General features: G+C 44.9%; 1 protein-coding gene across 1 annotated transcript in view; it reads right to left on the bottom strand.

The window, feature by feature from the left end:
* The window catches only part of LOC103273032 (signal transducer and activator of transcription 3), a gene marked incomplete at its 3' end in the record, with an annotated part of 21,061 nt that extends 1,432 nt beyond the window's left edge, over positions 1-19,629 (bottom strand). Inside the window, exons 1-10 of the mRNA XM_021718788.1 lie at positions 19,475-19,629; positions 17,711-17,855; positions 16,700-16,798; positions 8,474-8,569; positions 8,226-8,307; positions 7,935-8,029; positions 7,607-7,758; positions 5,498-5,656; positions 5,268-5,360; positions 4,427-4,486 (exon numbers count right to left, since the gene is read on the bottom strand). Of these exons, the coding sequence (XP_021574463.1) occupies positions 4,427-4,486; positions 5,268-5,360; positions 5,498-5,656; positions 7,607-7,758; positions 7,935-8,029; positions 8,226-8,307; positions 8,474-8,569; positions 16,700-16,798; positions 17,711-17,855; positions 19,475-19,602 (1,109 nt within the window). The remainder of the gene's footprint in view (positions 1-4,426; positions 4,487-5,267; positions 5,361-5,497; positions 5,657-7,606; positions 7,759-7,934; positions 8,030-8,225; positions 8,308-8,473; positions 8,570-16,699; positions 16,799-17,710; positions 17,856-19,474) is intronic.
* Between the last annotated feature and the right edge of the window lie 717 nt (positions 19,630-20,346).

The following is a 20,346-nucleotide window of genomic DNA, read 5'->3' as shown; positions in this document are numbered from 1 at the left end:
CCGTGGGCTCAGGCAATCCACTCACCTCAGCCTCCCAAAGGCGCGGGATTACAGGCTGAGCCATCGAGCCCGCTCTGGGAACCTCTTTAAACTATTCTGTTACATTTTTATGTACAACATAACAACACTAATTAGTAGGCACAGCTGGTTGCCTTCCCAATACCTCTTCTCTCCTTTCCTAACAGAACCTTAGTTCTGCTCAGGAATCACTCCCACTTGCATCTCCAGAGGAATTCTGACCCCTAAGTTCATCAGAACACAGCACGCCCCCAGCACAACAGTCCGGTGGTGAGGGCAGGACCCACACCGTCTCAGTCAGACCAAGGGAGGGAATTCTATACCACCTCGATTCTTTTCATTCCTATCTCACAGCTGCAGCTAGACACGAGCAAGGAAGAGTGTAGCCTTAACTGCTACAAGCAACCCTGCAGCAATCCAAGAATGCAGGGGATACTTATGATGGCAAAAAAGACAGGTGACCCTGGGTCCTTGAGGACATCAGTGAGTCACTGATGTTACCACTCTCAGAACCTTGTCCAAACCCTGCATTTACACTTCTACTGGGTTGTAAATTTCCTTATGATTTAAGTCACACTGGGTTTTCTGTAAAAGTTTGCTGTTACCTGCAACAAAGAGCATACTCTTTCATATAGCTGGAAGTATTCTCCCAGGGTGCTCACTCTCTTTTAACTCTGTTTTTATTTTTATTTTTTAAAAGTTTTAAATTTTTTTAGTTGGAGTCTCACTCCATAGCCCAGGTTGGAGTGCAGTGGCACGCTCACAACCACCCCAGCATCAACCTGCTGAGCTCAAGTGATCTTTCTGCCTTAGCCTTCCAAGTAGCCAGAACTACAGATGTGTGCTACTATGCCCAGCTAATTTGTTATTTATTGTAGAGACCAGGTCTCACCAAGTTGCCCAAGCTGGTCTTGAACCCCTGGACTCAGGCAATCCCCTCGCCTCAGCCTCCCAAAGTGCTGGGATTACAGGTTTGAGCCACCACGCCCAGCCTCTGTTTTTAAATATAGTTTTGTGTTTGTTTTATTTATTTTTGAGTCAGACTCATTCTGTCGCTCAGGCTGGAATGCAGTGGCATGATCATAACTCACCGCAGCCTCCATGCCTGGCTAATTTTTAAAATTTTTTTGTAGAGATGAGGTCTGGCTAATTTTTTGAATTTTTTTTTTTTTTTTTTTTGGTAGAGATGAGGTCTTGCCATGTTTCTCAGACTGGTCTTGAACTCCTGGGCTCAAGTAATCTCGCCTCAGCCTTCCAGAATGTTAGGATTCCACACCCAGTCTTGGGATATAATTTTAAACACATTAATTCCATATATATAAACTTGAATTCAAGTTTCCGGACTTCAAATTTTCTGTCAATGATCAATCAGTTTAGTCTTACCCTAGTAACATACTAATTTAGTAGCTAGAACTTTGTGATGCATGTTAATATCTGTCAGGGCAGCTGCCTGTATCCCCATCCCTCTTATTTTCATTTATTGAAAAATATTTTTAAAGAGTAGAATGGTGGTTGCCAGAGGCTAAACAGAAGAAGAAATGAGGGGATAGATGTTGAACAGGTACAGAGTTTCAGTTTTGTAATGCGAAAACATTCCATAGACTGTTGCCAAACAATGTGAAGACTTAACACTGCTGAACTGGACACAGTTAAAAATCATCAAGATGAGCCGGGCACGGTGGTTCACGCCTATAATCCCAGCACTTTGGGAGGAGGAGGCGAGAAGACTGCATGAGCCTATGGATTCGAGACCAACCTGGGCAACTTGGCGAGACCTCGTCTCTACAATAAGTCATAAAAATTAACTGGGTGTGGTGGTGCATGCCTGTAGTTCCAGCTACTTGAAAGGCCGAAGGATCACCTGAGTCCAACAGGTCTAGGCTATGGTGGCCATGAGCGGGCCACTGCACTCCAGTCTGGGAGACAGAATGAGACTCTGACTCAAAAAAAATAGTCAAGATGGTAAATTTTATGTTGTTTTTTTTTTTTTACCACAATTAAAATTTTTTATAAATAAATTGATTTACTATCTTTGGTTACTTTTTCATTTAAGAGATAACTTGAAAAGCATTTTATACATTTTTTTAAAAACCCTATTCATTTTTAATTGGTGCCACACCAACTGGTGAAAAGCAACATCTTTATAATAAAATTTTAAAATCTGCAATTTGCTCAGCCTGTAATCCCACGCCTTTGGGAGGCTGAGGTGAGTGGATTGCCTGAGCCCACGAGTTCGAGACCCACCTGGGCAGCGAGACCTCATCTCCACAATAAATCAAAAAATCAGCCAGGCGTGGTAGCGTATGCCTGTAATTCCAGCTACTCGGAAGGCTGAGGCGGAAGGATCGCCGGAGCCCAGCAGGCGAGGCTGCAGTGGCCGGGAGCAGCCACTGCACTCCAGTCTGGGCAACCGAGTGAGGCTCCAACTCAAAAAAAAAAAAAAAATCTGCAGTTCAAGAAATTAAAGAGTGATGTGTCTCATCACTCTTTAAAAATCCCTCCCTCACCAAAATTTCATATTTCTCTTCAAATAAAGCCTAAATAACTTAAGTTTCTCACAATATGTCTTTTATGCTGCTTACTGTGAGATTATGTTTCCATTATAATTTTAATATACAATTAAAGTACTAATCATTGCATATTTCTTAATATACCTACCACCTTCATCAAATCCCTCATTGCATTAACAATTATTTTCAGTCGGGTGTGGTGGCTCAGCCTGTAATTCCAGCACTTTGGGAGGCTGAGGCGAGAGTATTGCCTGAGCCCAGGGGTTTGAGACCAGCCTGGGCAACATGGTGAGATCTCATCTCTACACTAAATCAGAAAAACTAGCTGGGCACGGTGGCATACGCCTGTAGTTCCAGATATTTGGAAGGCTGATGCAGAAGGATCACCCAAGCCCCAGTAGGTTGAGGCTTGAGGCTGCGGTGGCTGTGAGCATGCCACTACACTCCAGCCCGGGCAACAGAGTGAGACTCCAACTCAAAAACAGTTCATTCTCCAGTTCATTCTCATGAAATTTCCAGATAATTAGATTACCTAAAAATAAGTATACATTTTCTCTTTTCTAATCGTTTCAAAGGGTATGAATTTTATTCTTTTTAGAAAACAGGATTTATTGAGAGAATAGAAAAGCTCCCACAGTGGGAGGCGACCCGAAGGGGTTGACTGGGTATGAATTTTAATTTCTGAAAAGTATTATGAAATTTTGAAAAGTATTCCATTATATGCAAAAGTGTGAAACAATTAAAAAAATAAAAATGACTGAGCTCAGGAGTTTGAGACCTGGGCAACATGGCAAAACCTCACCTCTATAATAAAATAAAATAATTAGCTGAGTATGGTGGTGAGCGTCTGTGTTCCGGCTACTTGGAAGCAGAGGTGGAAGGATCACCTGAGCCGAAGTTGCACTCTAGCCTGGGTGAGACTAGACTGGACTGGACTAGACTAGACTAAACTAAGCAAAAATAAAATAAAACCGATCCAATCTCTCCATATATAGTCACACGCTGCATAATGATGTTTCAGTCAGCAACAAACAGCATATGTGATGGTCCCATAAGAACATAAAGGAGCTAAAAAATTCCTACCACCCAGCGATTTGTGTTATGACTGTCTAGAGTTTTCAGTAGTCACATGCCGTGCAGGTTTGTAGACTGGGAACAACAGGCTTTCCCATATGGCCTGGGTGTGCAGTGGGCTGTACCCCTAGGTGTGTATAAGGATTGTACACTTGATGATGTTTGCGCAAGGACAAAATTACCTAACACTTCTCAGAACATATCTCCAAGTTAATTGATATATGACTATAGTCTCAGTTTTACACATGAAATGCAAAAATCATATGTACAAGTAAAAAACCCAATGAAGAAGAAGAGGGACTGGTAGTCACAACTCAAGTCTGTACCACCAGCTACGTGGTTTTGTTCAGGCATGCAGATGAAAATGTGCTACAGGATTTTGAAAACTTTGTTCGCGAAATGAAGATCTTGGCCAGGCATGTTGGCTCAAGCATATAGTCCCAATACTTCGGGAGGCCGAGGTGAGAGGATTGCCTGAGCCTGAAGGTTCGAGACCAGCCAGGGCAACATGCTGAGACCTCGTCTCTACAATAAATCAGAAATTAGCCGGGTGTGATAGCGCACACCTGTAGTTCCAGCTACTTGGAAGGCTGAGGTGGAGGGATCATCTGAGCCCAGAAGGTTGAGGCTGCGGTGGCCATGAGCATGCCACTGCACTCCAGCCTGGGCGACAGAGTGAGACTCCAACTCAAAAAAACAAAAAAACAAAAAAAAACAAAAATGAAGATCACTCAATGGAGATAAATTCTGTAGTTCAAATGATGTCTAACAAAGTTCTTACTTCTCTGTTCTTCCTTTGAAAAAAAGAGCTGAGGAGTACTTACTTGTCAATGCACACTTTAATTTTAAGCTGATAATTCAACTCGGGGAATTTGACCAGCAACCTATTAAAAACAATCCAGTTAAAAAAAAAAAAAAGGTCAGTAGGCTCCTCTATAACCTCTGGTTGAAGAAATGTAAAATTTCTAGCTCTTCAAATCTAAGCAGTGAGTAAGTGGCAATCCCAAATTCCTCCTCCAATCAATGCCTGTTTTGATACTAAGTGAAACATGCCAGCTTTAGGCCAAAAGGTACTGGAAAAAGGCCTAAGAACTAAGACCCTGGACAAAGTTACGACAGAGTCACAAAAGGACAATAAAAGCTATTTAATGAAAAATATTACAGGGACAGAACACAAGCTCACAGCTGGTATTTTTTCTGTTAAACCTGAAACCCAGCACCACACTTCTGAGAAGGAAATTTCCCTGCAAAACCCCAGCCTACCTGCTTCGACAGGAGTGTGAAAGTAACACTTCGCCCTATGCCCCCCTCCCAACCTGCCCTGGGGCCTCTTGGCTTCCACAGCACTAAGCCTTCCCTCTTCCCCTTAACGCCCTCAGGGAAAACCAGGTTCAGAACAGAATTGATGTAATTTTGTCCCTGTGACAAATGGAGAAGCTGTGGCCTAAGACTCCAGGCCTGGAATCACAGGAGTGGGATGACTCTGCTCCCGCTTGTCTGACGTTAGAATCAAAGAGCAAGTCGATATCACGCCAACAAACCCCATACCCGCAGCAAGACTGCCTGTGACACCTAGAAAGCACAGCCTGGGCCACCAACTCTGCTCTCGCCCCAAGACTGTCCCTCAAAAAAATATCTTCCCAAAGCGGATGCGCCGTGGCCCACCTGACTTTGGTCGTAAACTGGACCCCGGTCTTGATGACGAGTGGCCGGTCGGGGTGCATGGGCATGCAGGGCTGCCGTTCTACCACAAAGGCACTGTGGGGAAAGGGAAGAACGGGGTTCACAAGTGACCACAGTAGACAGCCTGTCCAGCTCCTCAGAAACCAATCCACCTCTCACTTCAGGACATGATTTTCTTTGGATGAGGGAAAGGGACAGGGGCTCTAAGTCACCTTTTCATTAAGTTTCTAAACAGTTCCACGATCCTCTCCTCCAGCATGGGCCGGTGCTGTACAATGGGGTCCCCTTTGTAGGACACTTTCTGCTGCAACTCCTCCAGTTTCTTAATTTGCTGGCGGGTCTGAAGTTGAGATTCTGCTAATGAGGTTATCCTGCCAATAAATTCAGAAAGGTACCCATTATCTAAGTGAGTGTATTCAGGTGAGCTGGAGAAGGGGCAGGAAATACCACAGACATATACCCCACTAAGAAGTCCCCTGAAATAAAGAAAGGGGACCTTTTTTTTCATTGTGGTAAAATATACATCACATGAAATTGACTGTCTCAACCATCTCAAGTATACAGTTAAGGGACATTGAGAAAAGAGGAATTTTTAGCTGGGCATGGTGGTACATGCCTGTAGTTCCAGCAACTTGGAAAGCTGAGGCAGAAGGATCACCTGAGCCCAGCATGTCAAGGCTGTGGTGGCCGTAAGCATGCCACTGCACTCCACCTGGGTAACAGAGTGAGACTCTGACTGAAATTTTTTTAAAAAGAGAGAGAATAAGGCCGAGTGTGGTGGCTCATGCCTGTAATTCCAGCACTTTGGGAGGCTGAAGTGGGAGGATTGAAGGGAACCTAAGAGTTTGAGACCAGCCTGGGCACATAGTGAGACCTTGTCTCGACAGAAAATCAAAAACTTAGACAGGTATGTGGTACACATCTGTAGTCCCAGCTACTTGGGAGGTTGAGGCAGGAAGATCACCTGAGCCCAGGAGGTCAAGGGTGCAGAAAGCTGTGATCATGCCACTGCACTCCAGCTTAGGTATAGACTATGTAGATGTGTGTGTGTGTCTGTGTGATTACACAAAGATGTCTAGAGTAAAGGTCACCAAAATTTAAACTACTAGCATCTCTGAAGATTAGATTTTATTTATTTATTTATTTTTTATTTTATTTTTTTAAGTTGGAGTCTCACTCTGTCACCCAGACTGGAGTACAGTGGCTGCTCCCGGCCACCACAGCCTCGAGCTGCTGGGCTCCGGCAATCCTTCCACCTCAGCCTTCCAAGTAGCTGGAAGATAAGATTTTAAAGAATTTTTCTTTTATTAATTTTCTGTAACTAAATTATTTTCCCTTATAAAGAACATATGTTGTTTTAGATTACCCAAAAGACTGAAGTTAAAAATTTTGTCCATGTTAGACACATACAGCCTTATTTAAATTATTGAGAGATATTTATTTGTTTGTTTTTGGGTTTTGTTGTTTTTGGGTTTTTTTTTAGTTAGAGTCTCACTCTGTCGCCCAGACTGGAATGCAGTGGCACACTTCCGGCCAGAGATATTTAAAACCTGGTAATGGAAACACATTTTTTGTGTGTGTTGGAGTGTCACTCTGTCGCCCAGGCTGCAGTGCAGTGGCACACTCACGGCCACCCCAGCGTTGACCTGCTGGGCTCCGGCGATCCTCCCGCCTCAGCCCCAAGTAGCCGGAATTACAGGTGTGCACTACCACGCCCGGCTAATTTTTTTGATTTATTGTAGAGACAAGGTCTCGCCAAGCTGCCCAGGCTGGTCTTTAACCTGCGGGCTCAGGCAATCCACTTGCCTCAGCCTCCCAAAGTGCTGGAATTACAGGCTGAGCCACTGAGCCCGGACCACATTTTTATTTTAAAGATGTGTCTAGGTAAAGTAAAAGCTAAACCCAAAGCCAGGTGTGGTGGCTCATGCCTATAATCCGAGCATTTTGGGAGGCTGAGGTGAGCGGATTGCCTAAGCCCGCGGTTCAAGACCAGCCTGGGCAACATGGTGAGACCTCATCTTTACAATAAATCAAAAAATTAAACGGGCATGGTGGCGCACACCTGGGGTTCCAGCTACTTGGAAGGCTGAGGCAGAAGGATCACCTGAGCCCAGCAAGTTGAGGCTGCATTAGCCGTGAGCCTGCCAACTGCCCTCCAGTTTGGCTGACAGAGTGAGACTCCAACTCAAAAAAATAAAAACTAAATCTGAATACGTAAAAGTGCCCACCTCAGAGATATACTTGCAACTCTGGGCTTGCAGCTATGATCATAACTCAACACAGATCTCTAGAAGGAAGGGAAAAGCTTCCCATGTCCTCACCAGTTTTCCAAGCGATCGAGGCAGATGTTGGGAGGACCTCCGATGCATGCTATCTGCTGCCGCCTCTTCCAGTCCGCCAGCTCCTCATCCGTGAGTGTTTTCTGCACATACTCCATGGCTGACAACAGCCCCGCTAGCTCGCTCACGATGCTCTGGATGGAAACCAGCACAGAGTCAGAAGACATTTCCTCAGACCATCTCTAATCACACTACTTAAGTCAGTTCCAAAGAAGGAACTTCTTAGAAACCAAGCAAGTTTTTCCACGAGATACTGAAAACCTGCCAGCAAGTGAGCCACGCAGGGAAGTCATCTGCCCAAGGCCCTTACTCGCCGCATCTGGTCCAGCGCAGTGAGCATCTGCTCCAGCTGCTGCATCTTCTGTCTGGTCACCGATTGGTTGTTTCCATTCAGATCCTGCATGTCTGTGGAGGAAAAGAACTCCTTGACCTGGGGGACACTCCAATACCCCCTGGCCAGGCTCCACAGGCATCCAGACTCCCTTGCATCCCACCCGCCACAGGGAGGTTGAAACACAGAGTCAAGACAAACAAGTCCTTGAACTCAATGACGCAAATTCACTTTCTACAGGAGATTTTAACGTCTCTAATAGTCACTTGCCTCCTTGACTCTTGAGGGTTTTATAGTTGAAATCGAAGTCATCCTGAAGATTCTCTACCACTTTCATTTTCTGTTCTAGATCCTGTTCAAAACAAACCCCAAAAAACAGAAGTAAAAAAAGATTTCTCTGGGGAGAAGGAAAAGAAAGTTTCTGAGAACGCCAATGAAGATGAAATCTCAACAAAAAAACACACAGGATTCGCACGCAGGACCCCCCAGGAAAGGCTCCCTGCCTGGGCCCACGTCACCTGCACTCTCTTCCGGACATCCTGGAGGTGCTGTTCCAACATCTGCTGCTTCTCTGTCACCACGGCTGCTGTTGGGTGGTTGGCCTGTCCCCCTTGCTGCCAAAAAGGAGATGAGCCCACAAGTAAACACACAAAACACAGGGAGAGAAATAGCTCTATTCAGTCTCCATTCCTCTCTTCCTTCCCTTCCTATTTGGCTTGAGATGCACTGCCATCATAAGAGGAAGGGAAACAGAGGCAGCGGAGCCGTCAGCATGGCACACAGTAGTTCCACCTGTGTTGTTAGCTTGTCATCAACAGGTCATACTCTAAAACCACTCTATTCCCTGCACTAGGAGACCACGTGTTGAGCTAACCCATGGTCCCTGCCTCCAAAAAGGTCACGGCAAGTATATCAGAAAAATTCAGAACCAGTCAGGCATGATGGCTCATGCCTGTAATCCCAGCACCCGGGAGGTGGAAGTGAGAGGATTGCCTGAGCCCACAGGTTCAAGACCAACTTGAGCAACATGGCGAGACCTTGTCTCTACAATAAATAAAAAAATTAGTCAGACATGGTGGTACATGCCTGTAGTCCCAGCTATTTGGAAAACTGAGGTAGAAGGATCGCCTGGAAACCAGCAAGCTGAGGCTGCAGTAGCCATGAGCTTGCCACTGCACTCCAGCCTGGGTGACAGAGTGAGACTCCAACTCAAAAAAAAAGAAAAAGAAAAATTCAGAACCATGTATGACAGCGGATGCTGCATGGCTATTTGACACTTATCAAAAGATATGAACTCAGGGAGAAGAGAGGCTGGTACCTCGAAAAGGTCAAATAACACATGAAACTGAAAAATGACAGGCTTTATCAAAGAAATGTAAGAGGACATCCTTGGACAGCAAAGATTATGTAAAAGCTACAGTGGGCCAGATGTGCTAGCTCACACCTGTAATCCTGGCCAAGGTGGCAGGATTGCTTGAGCCCAGGAAGTTAAGATCAGCCTGGGCAACATGGTGAGACCTTATCTCTATAAAAAATCAGCTTTGGGAGGATGAGGTGAGTGGATTGCCTGAGCCCGCGGGTTCGAGAACCGCCTGGGCAGGCAAGACCTCATCTCTACAATAAATCAAAAAATTAGCCGGGCGTGGTAGCGCACGCCTGTAGTTCCAGTTACTTGGAAGGCTGAAGCGGAAGGATCGCCAGAGCCCAGCAGGTCGAGGCTGCAGTGGCCGGGAGCAGCCACTGCACTCCAGTCTGGGCAACAGAGTGAGACTCCAACTCAATCAATCAATCAATCAATAAAATTTTTAAAATAAAAATAAATAAAAATTTTTTAAAATCACAAAAATTAGCCATGTGTGGCAGTGCCTGCCTGTAGTCCCAGCTACTTAGAAGACTGAGGCAGAATGATTGCCGGAGTTCAGTAGGTTGAAGCTGCAGTGGCTGTGATAATGCCATTGCACTCTAGCCTGGGCAACAGAGTGAGACTCCAACTCAAAAAAAAAAAAAAAAAAAAGCTACAGTGATCAAAACGCATGGCAGTAGCCCAAGGACAGAAACAGTAGTCACTGAAGCAGGACTGAGAGCTGGGAAAGACATTTTCTACCCAGTTTTCAAACTAGAAATCCTCAGGGATCTTTGTCTTCTTTCTCACTTTCACAGAGTCCCTGAAACCTCCTGGCTCTCTCCTCTGCCATCTCTCAATTCGATCTCTCCTGCTGGGGCTCAGTTCAGGCCCCCACTGTGGATCTCTCTGATGGACCATTGCTCTCTCTCACTTCTCATCTGTCCCTACACTGTCCCAGATGTCTCCAGAAAAGATCGGAACGTGCCAGCTTTTTGTTTTTGTTTTTTTGAGTTGGAGTCTCACTCTGTTGCCCAGACTGGAGTGCAGTGGCACACTCCCGGCCACCGAAGCCTCAACCTACTGAGCTCCAACAATCCTTCCACCTCAGTCTTCCAAGTAGCCAGAACTATAGGGGCGCACTACCATGCCTAGTTAATTTTTTATTTATTGTAGAGACAAGGTCTCGTTAAGTTGCCCAGGTGGGTCTCGAAACCGCAGGCTCAGGCAATCCACTAGCCTCGGCCTCCCAAAGAGCTGGGATTACAGGCTGAGCCACTGAGCCCGGCTGGAACATGCCAGTTTTAGAGAGAACCATTCTCATGCCCACGGTCCCCATCCAAGCCCACAAAATACCAATTTCTCAGGGGTTCTGGGAAAGTAACCCCCACCCCTCTTTGCTTTCCCCATGGTGAGAGTGCCTCGTCTGCTTGTGAAAAACGAGAGGGGACATGCACACACAGCTCTGCAGAGTGCAGGGGTCTTCCTCCTCTCACTCTTGCCTTCTGGGGCACCCCTGAGGCAGGAGCGAGGGGCTGCCTGCTAAAGCAGTTCTAGAAGATGATCTATCTCTAATCAACGGCCATCAGTCTATGGTTGCTGAGGCTCCATGTAGATGGTTAGGAAGCTGCTACAGATCCCACCTCTCCCCCAAGACCTAACCCAGACAGGCATTAGAAAGTCCCCTCAGTTACTAGCTTAAGCCACGCCTTCCAGTCTAGGTTTACAAATAGCCAGGAGCAAGGCTCAGCCTGTAATCCCCGCACTTTGGGAAGCTGAGGCAAGAGAACTGCCTGAGCCCGAGGTTTTGAGACCAGCCTGGGCAACTTGGCAAGACCTCGTCTCTACAATAAGTCAAAATATAAGCTGAGCGTGATAGCGTGTGCTTGTACTTCCAGCTATTTGGAAGGCTGAGGTGGAAGGATCACCTGAGACCAGCAGGTCGAGGCTACAGTGGCCATAAGCATGCCACTGCACTCCAGTCTGGGCAACAGAGTGAGGCTCCAACTCAAAAAACAATAACAACAACAAAAATAGACAGCTGATGTTTTAATCTCACCTCCACTCCCATGACTACTTCTCAATTGGTACTGCACTTAAAGAGGGAAAATAGATGGGATTAATCACCACCTACCTCTAATGCCTTTGCAAAAAACCATAGGCGGGCCAGGCGCTACAGTAGCTCATGCCTGTAATCCCAGCACTTTGGGAGGCCGAGGCAGGAGAATTGCTTGAGGCCAGGAGTTCAAGACCAGCCTGGGCAACATAGCAGACCTGTCTCTACAATAAATTTAAAAACTTAGCTGGACATGGTGGTGCATGCCTGTGGTTCCATGCCTGTGGTTCCAGCTACTTGGAAGAAAGGCTGAAGCAGAAGGATCGCCTGAGTCCAGCAGGTTGAGGCTGTGATGGCCATGAACATGCTACTGCACTCCAGCCTGGATGACAGAGTAACTCATGAACATGCTACTGCACTCCAGCCTGGATGACAGCCTGGATGACAGAGTAACTCAAAAGTAAATAAATAAGTCTGATAACTTAAACTTTCCCTCCCTGTGCCTCAGTCACCCCAAACTACCCATTCTTCCCTGCATACAGCATGTTTTTACTTCAAACACCCCACAGGCCATCCACTCAGCCTGGCATGTGCTTCTGTCCAAACACACCTGAACTCACTCACCTCCAGGCTCAGTTCAAATGTTCACTTGCCTGTGAAGTCTGATTCAACTTCCTTAGACAAAAGACACACATCATCCTATATGTTTTTCTCACTTTGAGTGTTTGTGTACCTATAATCCCAACAAGCCTTAAGGCCCCTGGATGGCAGGGATTACATTTATTCTTCTATCTCCCAGTGCTTTTACTCATACTAGACACTTATGAACACACCAACGAGGCACAGTGGCTCATGCCTGGAAATCCCAACACTTTGCGAGGCAGAGGCAAGAGACTGCCTAAGCTCAGGGGTTCAAGACCAGCCTAGGCAACTTGGCAAGACCTCATCTCTGCAATAAATTAAAAAAAAAAAAAATTTAACCAGGAGTGGGGGCACACGCCTGTAGTCCCAGCTATTTGGAAGGCTAAGGTAGAAGGATCGCCTGAGCCCAGCAGGTCGAGGCTGCAGTAGCCATGATTGTGCCACTGCACTACAGCCTAGGCAGCAGCGTGAGACTCTGACTAAAAAACAAAAAAAAGTCAGATGATATAAATGGACAAAAGAGAACAGCAGTGGGGCCTGGGGTGAGGCCATAAGCATTCAACTTGCAGCTTTATATCAGGGCTTGTAAACTTTTTCTCCAGGAAGTGGGCAGTAAATATGTTTGGTTTTCTGGGTCAGATAGTCTCTGTCACAAATACTCAGTCCTGCCATCAAGGCACAAAAGCAGCCAGGGATAATGCATAAATGAATGTGTGTGGCCGGGTTCCAGAAAAACTTCACTTGCAAAAGCAGGGAGCAGGCTGGATCAGGGCAGCAGGCTGCATGTGGGCCATGGCCACAGTTTACGGTCCCTAATTTATCTGACTGAAAAAACCCTTGGGATACCTCTGCTTTCCTACTTTTCAGGGTAAAGTCGGAGCCTCTGTGTGAACTGACTTAAACCAAATATTTGTAATAAGTGGAACAGAATTAAAACACAAAGGTGCAATAATAAATAAATAAATAAAATAAAATAAAATAAAACACGAAGGCTCCCCACAACAGAAAGCCCTGTGATGTAGGGGCACTGCCTCCTTGTTACACCTGGTCTCCAGGGTATTGAACAGTGAGTGGTTCTGATCCCCACCCACACTGGAGCATGTCGACTCTGCTTAAAATTCTCCCATAGGTGCTCATTTCCTATAGTAATGGCTAAGGTAATGAGGGTGCTGACAGCAGCAGTAGAAACCAGTTGACATCCTGTCTCAGGTACTATTCTAGGTACTTTCCATAAATAAATTCATCTAATTCCATGTAGTAGGTACTATCATCACTCCCACTGGAAGAATAGAGAGAGTACATTGTTTGCTTATGGTTACACAGTGAGTGGCAGAGCTGAGGGGTTTAAGTCCAGGCGGGCTGGCCCTTGTGATCAACTGCTCTCCCAAGGCCCAGTCACTAGCCATTCCTGGTTAGACATCTTCATGTGGCCCTCAACTAGCTCATCTTCCCCCACTCATTTAGATGCTGAACTCTCTACACTTCTAAGAATACATGTGTGTATGTTTCCATCTTTGAGCCCAATGTTCTTTCTGCCTGGAGAGCTCTCTCTCACCAGTTGATGAAAGATGGACCTGTGATCCACATTAAGTCTTGGCTCAAAAACTATCTCCTCTCTCTCTGAATCCTTCCCCAACTGTCTGGGTTAGACTTCGATGTTCTTTCTGCTATGTCCCTGCCACATTTTTGTCTTTATAAAAATTTGAAAAAAATTTTTAAGGTGGGCCGGGTACAGTGGCTCATGCCAATGCTTTAGGAAGCCCCACCTCTACAATAAATCAAAAAATTAGCCGGGTGCAGTGGCGCATGCCTGTAGTTCCAGCTACTTGGAAGGCTGAGCTGGAAGGATTACCTGAGCCCAGCACCCGAGGCTGTGGTGGCCGTGAATGTGCCACTGTCCTCCAGCCTGGGTGACAGAGTGAGACTCCAACTCAAAAAAAAAAAAAAAAGACCAGCCTAGGCAACATACTGAGACCCCAATTCTACCAAAACATTTAAGAAAAAAAATAGCCAGATGTAGTGGCATACACCTCTCTGTGGTTGAAATTAGCTCTTCAGAAGGCTGAAGTGGGAGGACTGCTTGAGCCCAGGAGTTCAAGGCTACAAGTAAGCCAAGATTGTGCCACCGCACTCCAGCCTAGGTGACTGAGCCAGATCCTATCCCCCCCCAAAAAAAGTGTATACTCATGTTCACAGCTGTGTTATTCACAGAAGCCAAAGGTGAAACTCACCCAAGTGTCCATTGATGGGTGAATGGATAAACAAAATCTGATACATACACATAATGGAATATTCAGCCTCTAAGAGTGAGGAAAATCTGACAAATACTAAAACATGGATGAACCTTTGAGGACATTGGGTTAAAATAAACAAGCTGGTTACAAAAAGACAACTACCATATGATTCCACTTATATGAGGTATCTAGAATAATCAAATTCATAGAGACATACAGTACAGTGGTGGTTGCCAGGGGCTCAGGGGAAAGAAGGAATGGGGAGCTATTGTTTAATGGGTATAGAATTTTAGTTTTACAAGATGAAAAGAGTTCTGCAAATTAGTTGCACAGCAATGTGAATGTATTTAATGCCACTGAACTGTACACTTTAACATGATTATGATGGTAAATTTTATGTCATGTATATCTTACCACAATTTTTTAAAAAGGAGAAAAAGAAAGAAAAGGTGTCCCTAATTTTAAGATATTAAAGAAAATAAAACCAAGCCGGGCTCAGTGGCTCAGCCTGTAATCCCTCGCTTGGGGAGGCTGAGGTGAGTGGATTGCCTGAGCCCGCGGGTTTGAGACTCACCTGGGCAACTTGGCAAGACCTCACCTCTACAATAAATAAATAATTAGCTGGGCGTGGTAATGCGCGCCTGTAGTTCCAGCTACTTGGAAGGCTGAGGCGGAAGGATCGCCTGAGCCCAGCAGGTCGAGGCTGCGGTGAATGGGAGCGGCCACTGCACTCCAGTGTGGGCAACAGAGTGAGACTCCAAGTCAAAAAATAAATAAATAAATAAAAATTAAAAAATTAAAAATAAAACCACTCACAGAACATAAAAAAGTCTCCTATAACCAACTACTTTAGCGACTTTATATACAACCTTTCAGATTATTTCTCATACGTATCAATAATATATGAATATTGCATGCATTTGTTTCTACTATTTTTTTTTTTTTGGAATTGGAGTCTTACACTGTTGCGCAGGCTGGAGTACAGTGGCATGCTCACAGCCACCCCAGCATTAACCTGCTGGACCCTGGCAATCCCTCCCTCTCAACCTTCCAAGTAGCCGAAACTACAGGCACGCACTACCATGCCTGGCTAATTTTTTCATTTATTGCAGAGACAAGATCTTACCATGTTGCCCAGGCTGGTCTCGAACCTGCAGGCTTAGTATTACAGGTTCGGATTACAAGCTTGAGCCACCACACCCGGCCAGTTTCTACTATTATCTGTCAGATCTTTTCTTTCATTATATCTTTTAACAGGTTATTGCTGCTACTTTATAGAACTGACTCAGAAAATATTTATCTGGTACACAATGACCTTTCTAAACTCTTGCTGGTTCCTATAGTCTGTGCTTGTTTGCTGGGTTTCTCTTGGATCTTCTAGGAAGACCTATCTGTAAATAACGACCATTTTATCTCTTGCTTTCTGACACTTGTACCCACATTTCTTTTTCTGTGTTTTCGCATTGGTTGAATCCTTCAGAAAAATATCAATGGTAAGAGGCATCGTTTTACTGTTTTTAATGAGAATGCTTTAGTATTTCACCATTGTGCATCACGTTCCCTTTGGTTTCTGACAAATATTCTTTACTGTGCTTAGAAAAATGCGTATTTTTTAAATCTGGAATTGATATGAATTTTTTTTTTTTTTTTTTTTTTAGTTAGAGTCTCACTCTGTCGCCCAGACTAGAGTGCAGTGGCACGCTCCCAGCCATCGGAGCCTCGACCTGCTGGGCTCCGGCGATCCTTCCTCATCAGCCTTCCGAATAGCTGGAACTACAGGTGCACACTACCACACCCGGCTAATTTTTTGATTTATTGTAGAGATGAGGTCTCGCCAAATTGCCCAAGCGGGTCTCAAACCTGTGGGCTCGGGCAATCCACTCACCTCGGCCTCCCAAAGCGCTGGGATTACAGGCTGAGCCACTGAGCCCGGCCTGACATGAATTTTGTAATCTAACAAAAACAATATGCTTTTTTTTTCAACTTAACGATTTAATGAATTATATTGATATAATTTCCAGTGTGGCACCATCCTTGTATTTCTAAAATATTAACTATGCTTTGTGGACTATGCAAGTTGCAAAAATCCAAACCATTTACTTTACTTACACTGTGTTTTTTAGGTTTTGATATGAGGATTGTTCCAGTCTCATCAAATAAGCTGGAAACATCTCTTGTTTTGCTAAACTTTGGAAGAGTTCAAATGGAATAAAGAAATATCAGAAACAATGATATTTCTGTACCATGAAAGTCTGTCAAACAAAACTTTCAAACCATTACAGCTACTGGGCTTTTTTTTGGCGGAATGGAGGGCTATCATTTTTTAAAGTCTTTTTCAATGTATTTTTATGATTATTGATCTATTTTCTTCCTCCATTTTTTAGTATATTTAATAATTACTATTCTACTTCATTATAAAGCTGCTTGATTTTCCATTTCTCCCAGACCAGTTCTCTGTTTCAGGTCTCACCTGGGCTGCAGTGGCTGCAGTCTGGAGGAGACGGGACTCTTCCCACAGACACCGGGCCACGATACGGGCAATCTCCATTGGCTTCTCAAGATATCTGCTCTATAAGTAGGAGAAAAGAACAAAATCAGCAGCAGACCACAGAGATGTGGACTGAACTTTGTTAACTTAAAACAAATTTCCTCATCAACTGAGGAAAGTGTTACATTTACCACATGAAGCACCAGAACAAAGGCTTCAGAGCCTAGGTGAAACCAGTGGTGAGAGAAGAAAGAGGCGCTGTGCTATTTTTGTGCAAGTTAGTCTGAGTCTTTGGACAGCATGTTATCCTGTTCTTACAGGGAGGCAACTGACTTAGACAACAAGTATCCCTTGACACTAAAAAACTTTAACATGCAAAAGTGAGAGTCAGGCCGGATGTGTCAGCTCATGTGTTTAATCCCAGCACTTTGGGAGGCCGAGGTAGGAGGACTGCTTGAGCCCAGGAGTTCAAGACCGGTATGGGCAACATAGTGAGATCTCGTCTCTATAAAAAAACTTTTAAAATTAGCCTGGGCGTGGTGGTACATGCCTGTAGTCCCAACTACTCAGGAGGCTGAGGCAGAAGGATCACCTGAGCCCAGGAGATGGAGGCTGTGGTGAGTTAAGACTGTGCCACTGCACTCCACCTGGGTGACAGAGTGAGACTCTGATTCAAAAAAAAAAAGTGAGAGTCATCTTCCTATGAGGGGACCTAGTTACAATCAAGTTATTAACATGCTAATGTAACATGATTAACATAACAGCAATCGCTTTATTATTTCAACTATGACAAGAGAAATGAATCCCAGATAATGATACTCAAGGGTAAGTATACGGAGATTTGAGAAAGTGTTAATTACTTCTCCTTTGATTGAAAAAACAAGATAGGGTCTCATTATTTAGCCAAACCAGAAAAGAAATGTTTCTGGGCAAGAAAGCTAACACCCTATTCTGCAGATCCAGTTTCTCTTTCTGCTCAGTTTCTCCTCACACCTGAAGGAACTGCTTGATTCTTCGCAGATTGTGCTGATAGAGAACATTCGATTCTTGTAGAAAGCGGCTATACTGCTGGTCAATCTCACCCAAGAGATTATGAAACACCAAAGTTGCATGTGATTCCTTGCTTGCCGCATATGCCCTAGGAAAAGGAAGAATGATAAAGAATGATTTTGAAACCTGTACACACAAACACACACACACACACACACACACACACACACACACACAGAAATCATCATCAAGAATGGGAAAAAAAGGCAAACCTGATTCTACAACCCATTCATTAATCATTTTATTTTTTCTTTTTAATTCATTTATTTTTTAATTTTTTGTAGAGACGAGGTCTTACCCAGGCTGGTCTCAAATTCCTGGGCTCAAGCAATCCTCCTGCCTAGGCCTCCCAAAGTGCTGGGTTACAGGGTGAGACACTGTGCCAGGTCTATTCAACATCTTAGAGTCTTCTTGCTCAACAACAATAAATGCCATCGATTTAATAATTATTTACAATTATCCTAGACATTACTAGCCACTCTCATAGTCTATATTTATAAAATATTAGAATGAACAGATGATATGCTGCTTTGCTTAAATTCTCAGTCAACTCTAGTCAGATTTTTAGTACAAAGACACAATTCCAGGCTGTGGTGGCTTCTCTCCAGCATCTCTGAACCACCTCCTGGCAGCTTCACCAAATCAAGGTAAGTATTCTGGAAAAATGAAGGCATATTAACATTGGACTGAATTAAGCCAAATCAGTAGGTGAACCTGAACACAGTGAGGCGACAGTTCCTGGGCTTCTGTGCCATCAACCCCAGAGTAGTCTATTTCCCTAACCTTGGGTCTCTTTCCTATAATTAAAGTGGAATCTCAAGTATGGACCCAAACTTCTAACCATGACAGAATTATCTTTTTGTTGTTGTTGTTTGAGAAAGCAGGATTTATTGAGAGCTCTGACAGCTGGAGGAGACCCAAAGGGGTTGCCCCAGAATTCTCATTTTTGTTTGAGAATTCTCGTTTTTGTTTTTGTTTGTTGTTGTTTGAGAAAGCAGGATTTATTGAAAGCTCTGACAGCTGGAGGAGACCCGAAGGGGTTGCCCCAGAATTCTCGTTCTGATGGAAAACATTTCTACCACATCACTGGGGTATCAGAATATGCAGACTCTCCCCAAGTAAAAAGATCCCAATCAGCCTTCGGAACACCTTCCACCCATAGTCTGTTTCAGGTGTCACAGCAGTTGCCTTCACATCCTTCTAATACAGAAGGTGGTTTTACAAGATGGAGCATCCTTCTCTATCTCCTGATCTCTTTTTCTGCGTTTTATTTATTTTATTGAGTTTTTCAATAAAATAGTAAAGCATGAAGTCAGAACAAATCATGTCTCAAACTCAAAACCATGAACTCAAACCCAAACCTAACAAATGTGAGAGTTTCTCTTTTTTTTCTTTTTTGAGTCTGAGTCTCACTCTGTTGCCCAGGCTGGAGTACAGTGGCACGCTCACAGTTACCACAGCCTTGACATGCTGGGCTCAGGTGATCCTTCTACCTCAGCCTTCCAAGTAGCTGGAACCACAGGCATGTGCCACTACATCTGGTTAATTTTTTTTTTTTTTAGAGAAGAGGTCTCACCATGTTATCCAGGCTGGTCTCGAACCCCTGAGCTCAGGCAATCCTCTCACCTCTACCTCCCAAATTGCTGGGATTACAGCCGTGAGCCACCACACCCGGCCTAGTATGGGAGCTTCTCAAGAAAGGCTTACCAGTCTTGACTCTCGATCCAGGGGGCCAGAAACTGCCGCAGCTCCATGGGGAAGCTGTCGCTGTACAGCTGGTGGAGCTGCTCCAAATACCGTGTGTCGAGCTGCTGCAGCTGATTCCACTGGGCCATCCTGCCAGAATCAGGGGTCCCACCTGTAAAACAAAGTGGCATACGGTCACCATACATTCCAGGAGGGGCCAACCATCTAGAGATACCCATCTCCCCACCGCAGGATTCAGGTCTGCAACTAGAGAGAAAGCTGCTTTGGGGAGGGTCCTGCTTGCTTCTCCCAGTTTGGACCAATGCACGCACATTCCCAATCTCCACCTCCAGAACATCACAGCTCTTGTATACTGGGCAACTAGGCATGATGCCAAGTTCCAGAACCCATGATCTAGCAGAAGTGTGGGAAGTTTAAATATTACTTAACTTCCAGATTTCTATTCCTCGTCTATAAAGTAGAGACCCTAGACAGGCTTGGTGGCTCAGCCTGTAATCCCAGCACTTTGAGAGGCCGAGGCAAGTGGACTGCCTGAGCCCACGGGTTCAAGACCTGCCCGGGCAACTTGGCAAGACCTCGTCTCTACAATAAATAAAAAACTAGCCGGGCATGGTAGCACGCGCCTGTAGTTCCGGCTACTTGGAAGGCTGAGGTGGAAGGATCGCCAGAGCCCAGCAGGTTGAGGCTGTGGTGACCGGGAGCATGCCACTGCACTCCAGTCTGGGCAACAGAGTGAGACTCCAACTCAAAAAAAACAAAGAACAAAAACATAGAGACCCTAATTCCTGCCCCTCAGGACTATCAAGTTATTTCTATAGCACCCACCTCATATATAGTACACAACAGATGCCCAGCAAATGTCAGCTCTTTGC

Source organism: Carlito syrichta, unplaced genomic scaffold (assembly GCF_000164805.1).
Source record: "Carlito syrichta isolate Samal-C Ts95f unplaced genomic scaffold, Tarsius_syrichta-2.0.1 Scaffold313454, whole genome shotgun sequence".
NCBI lineage: Eukaryota > Metazoa > Chordata > Mammalia > Primates > Tarsiidae > Carlito > Carlito syrichta.
This window is presented reverse-complemented; position numbering and strand designations above follow the sequence as displayed.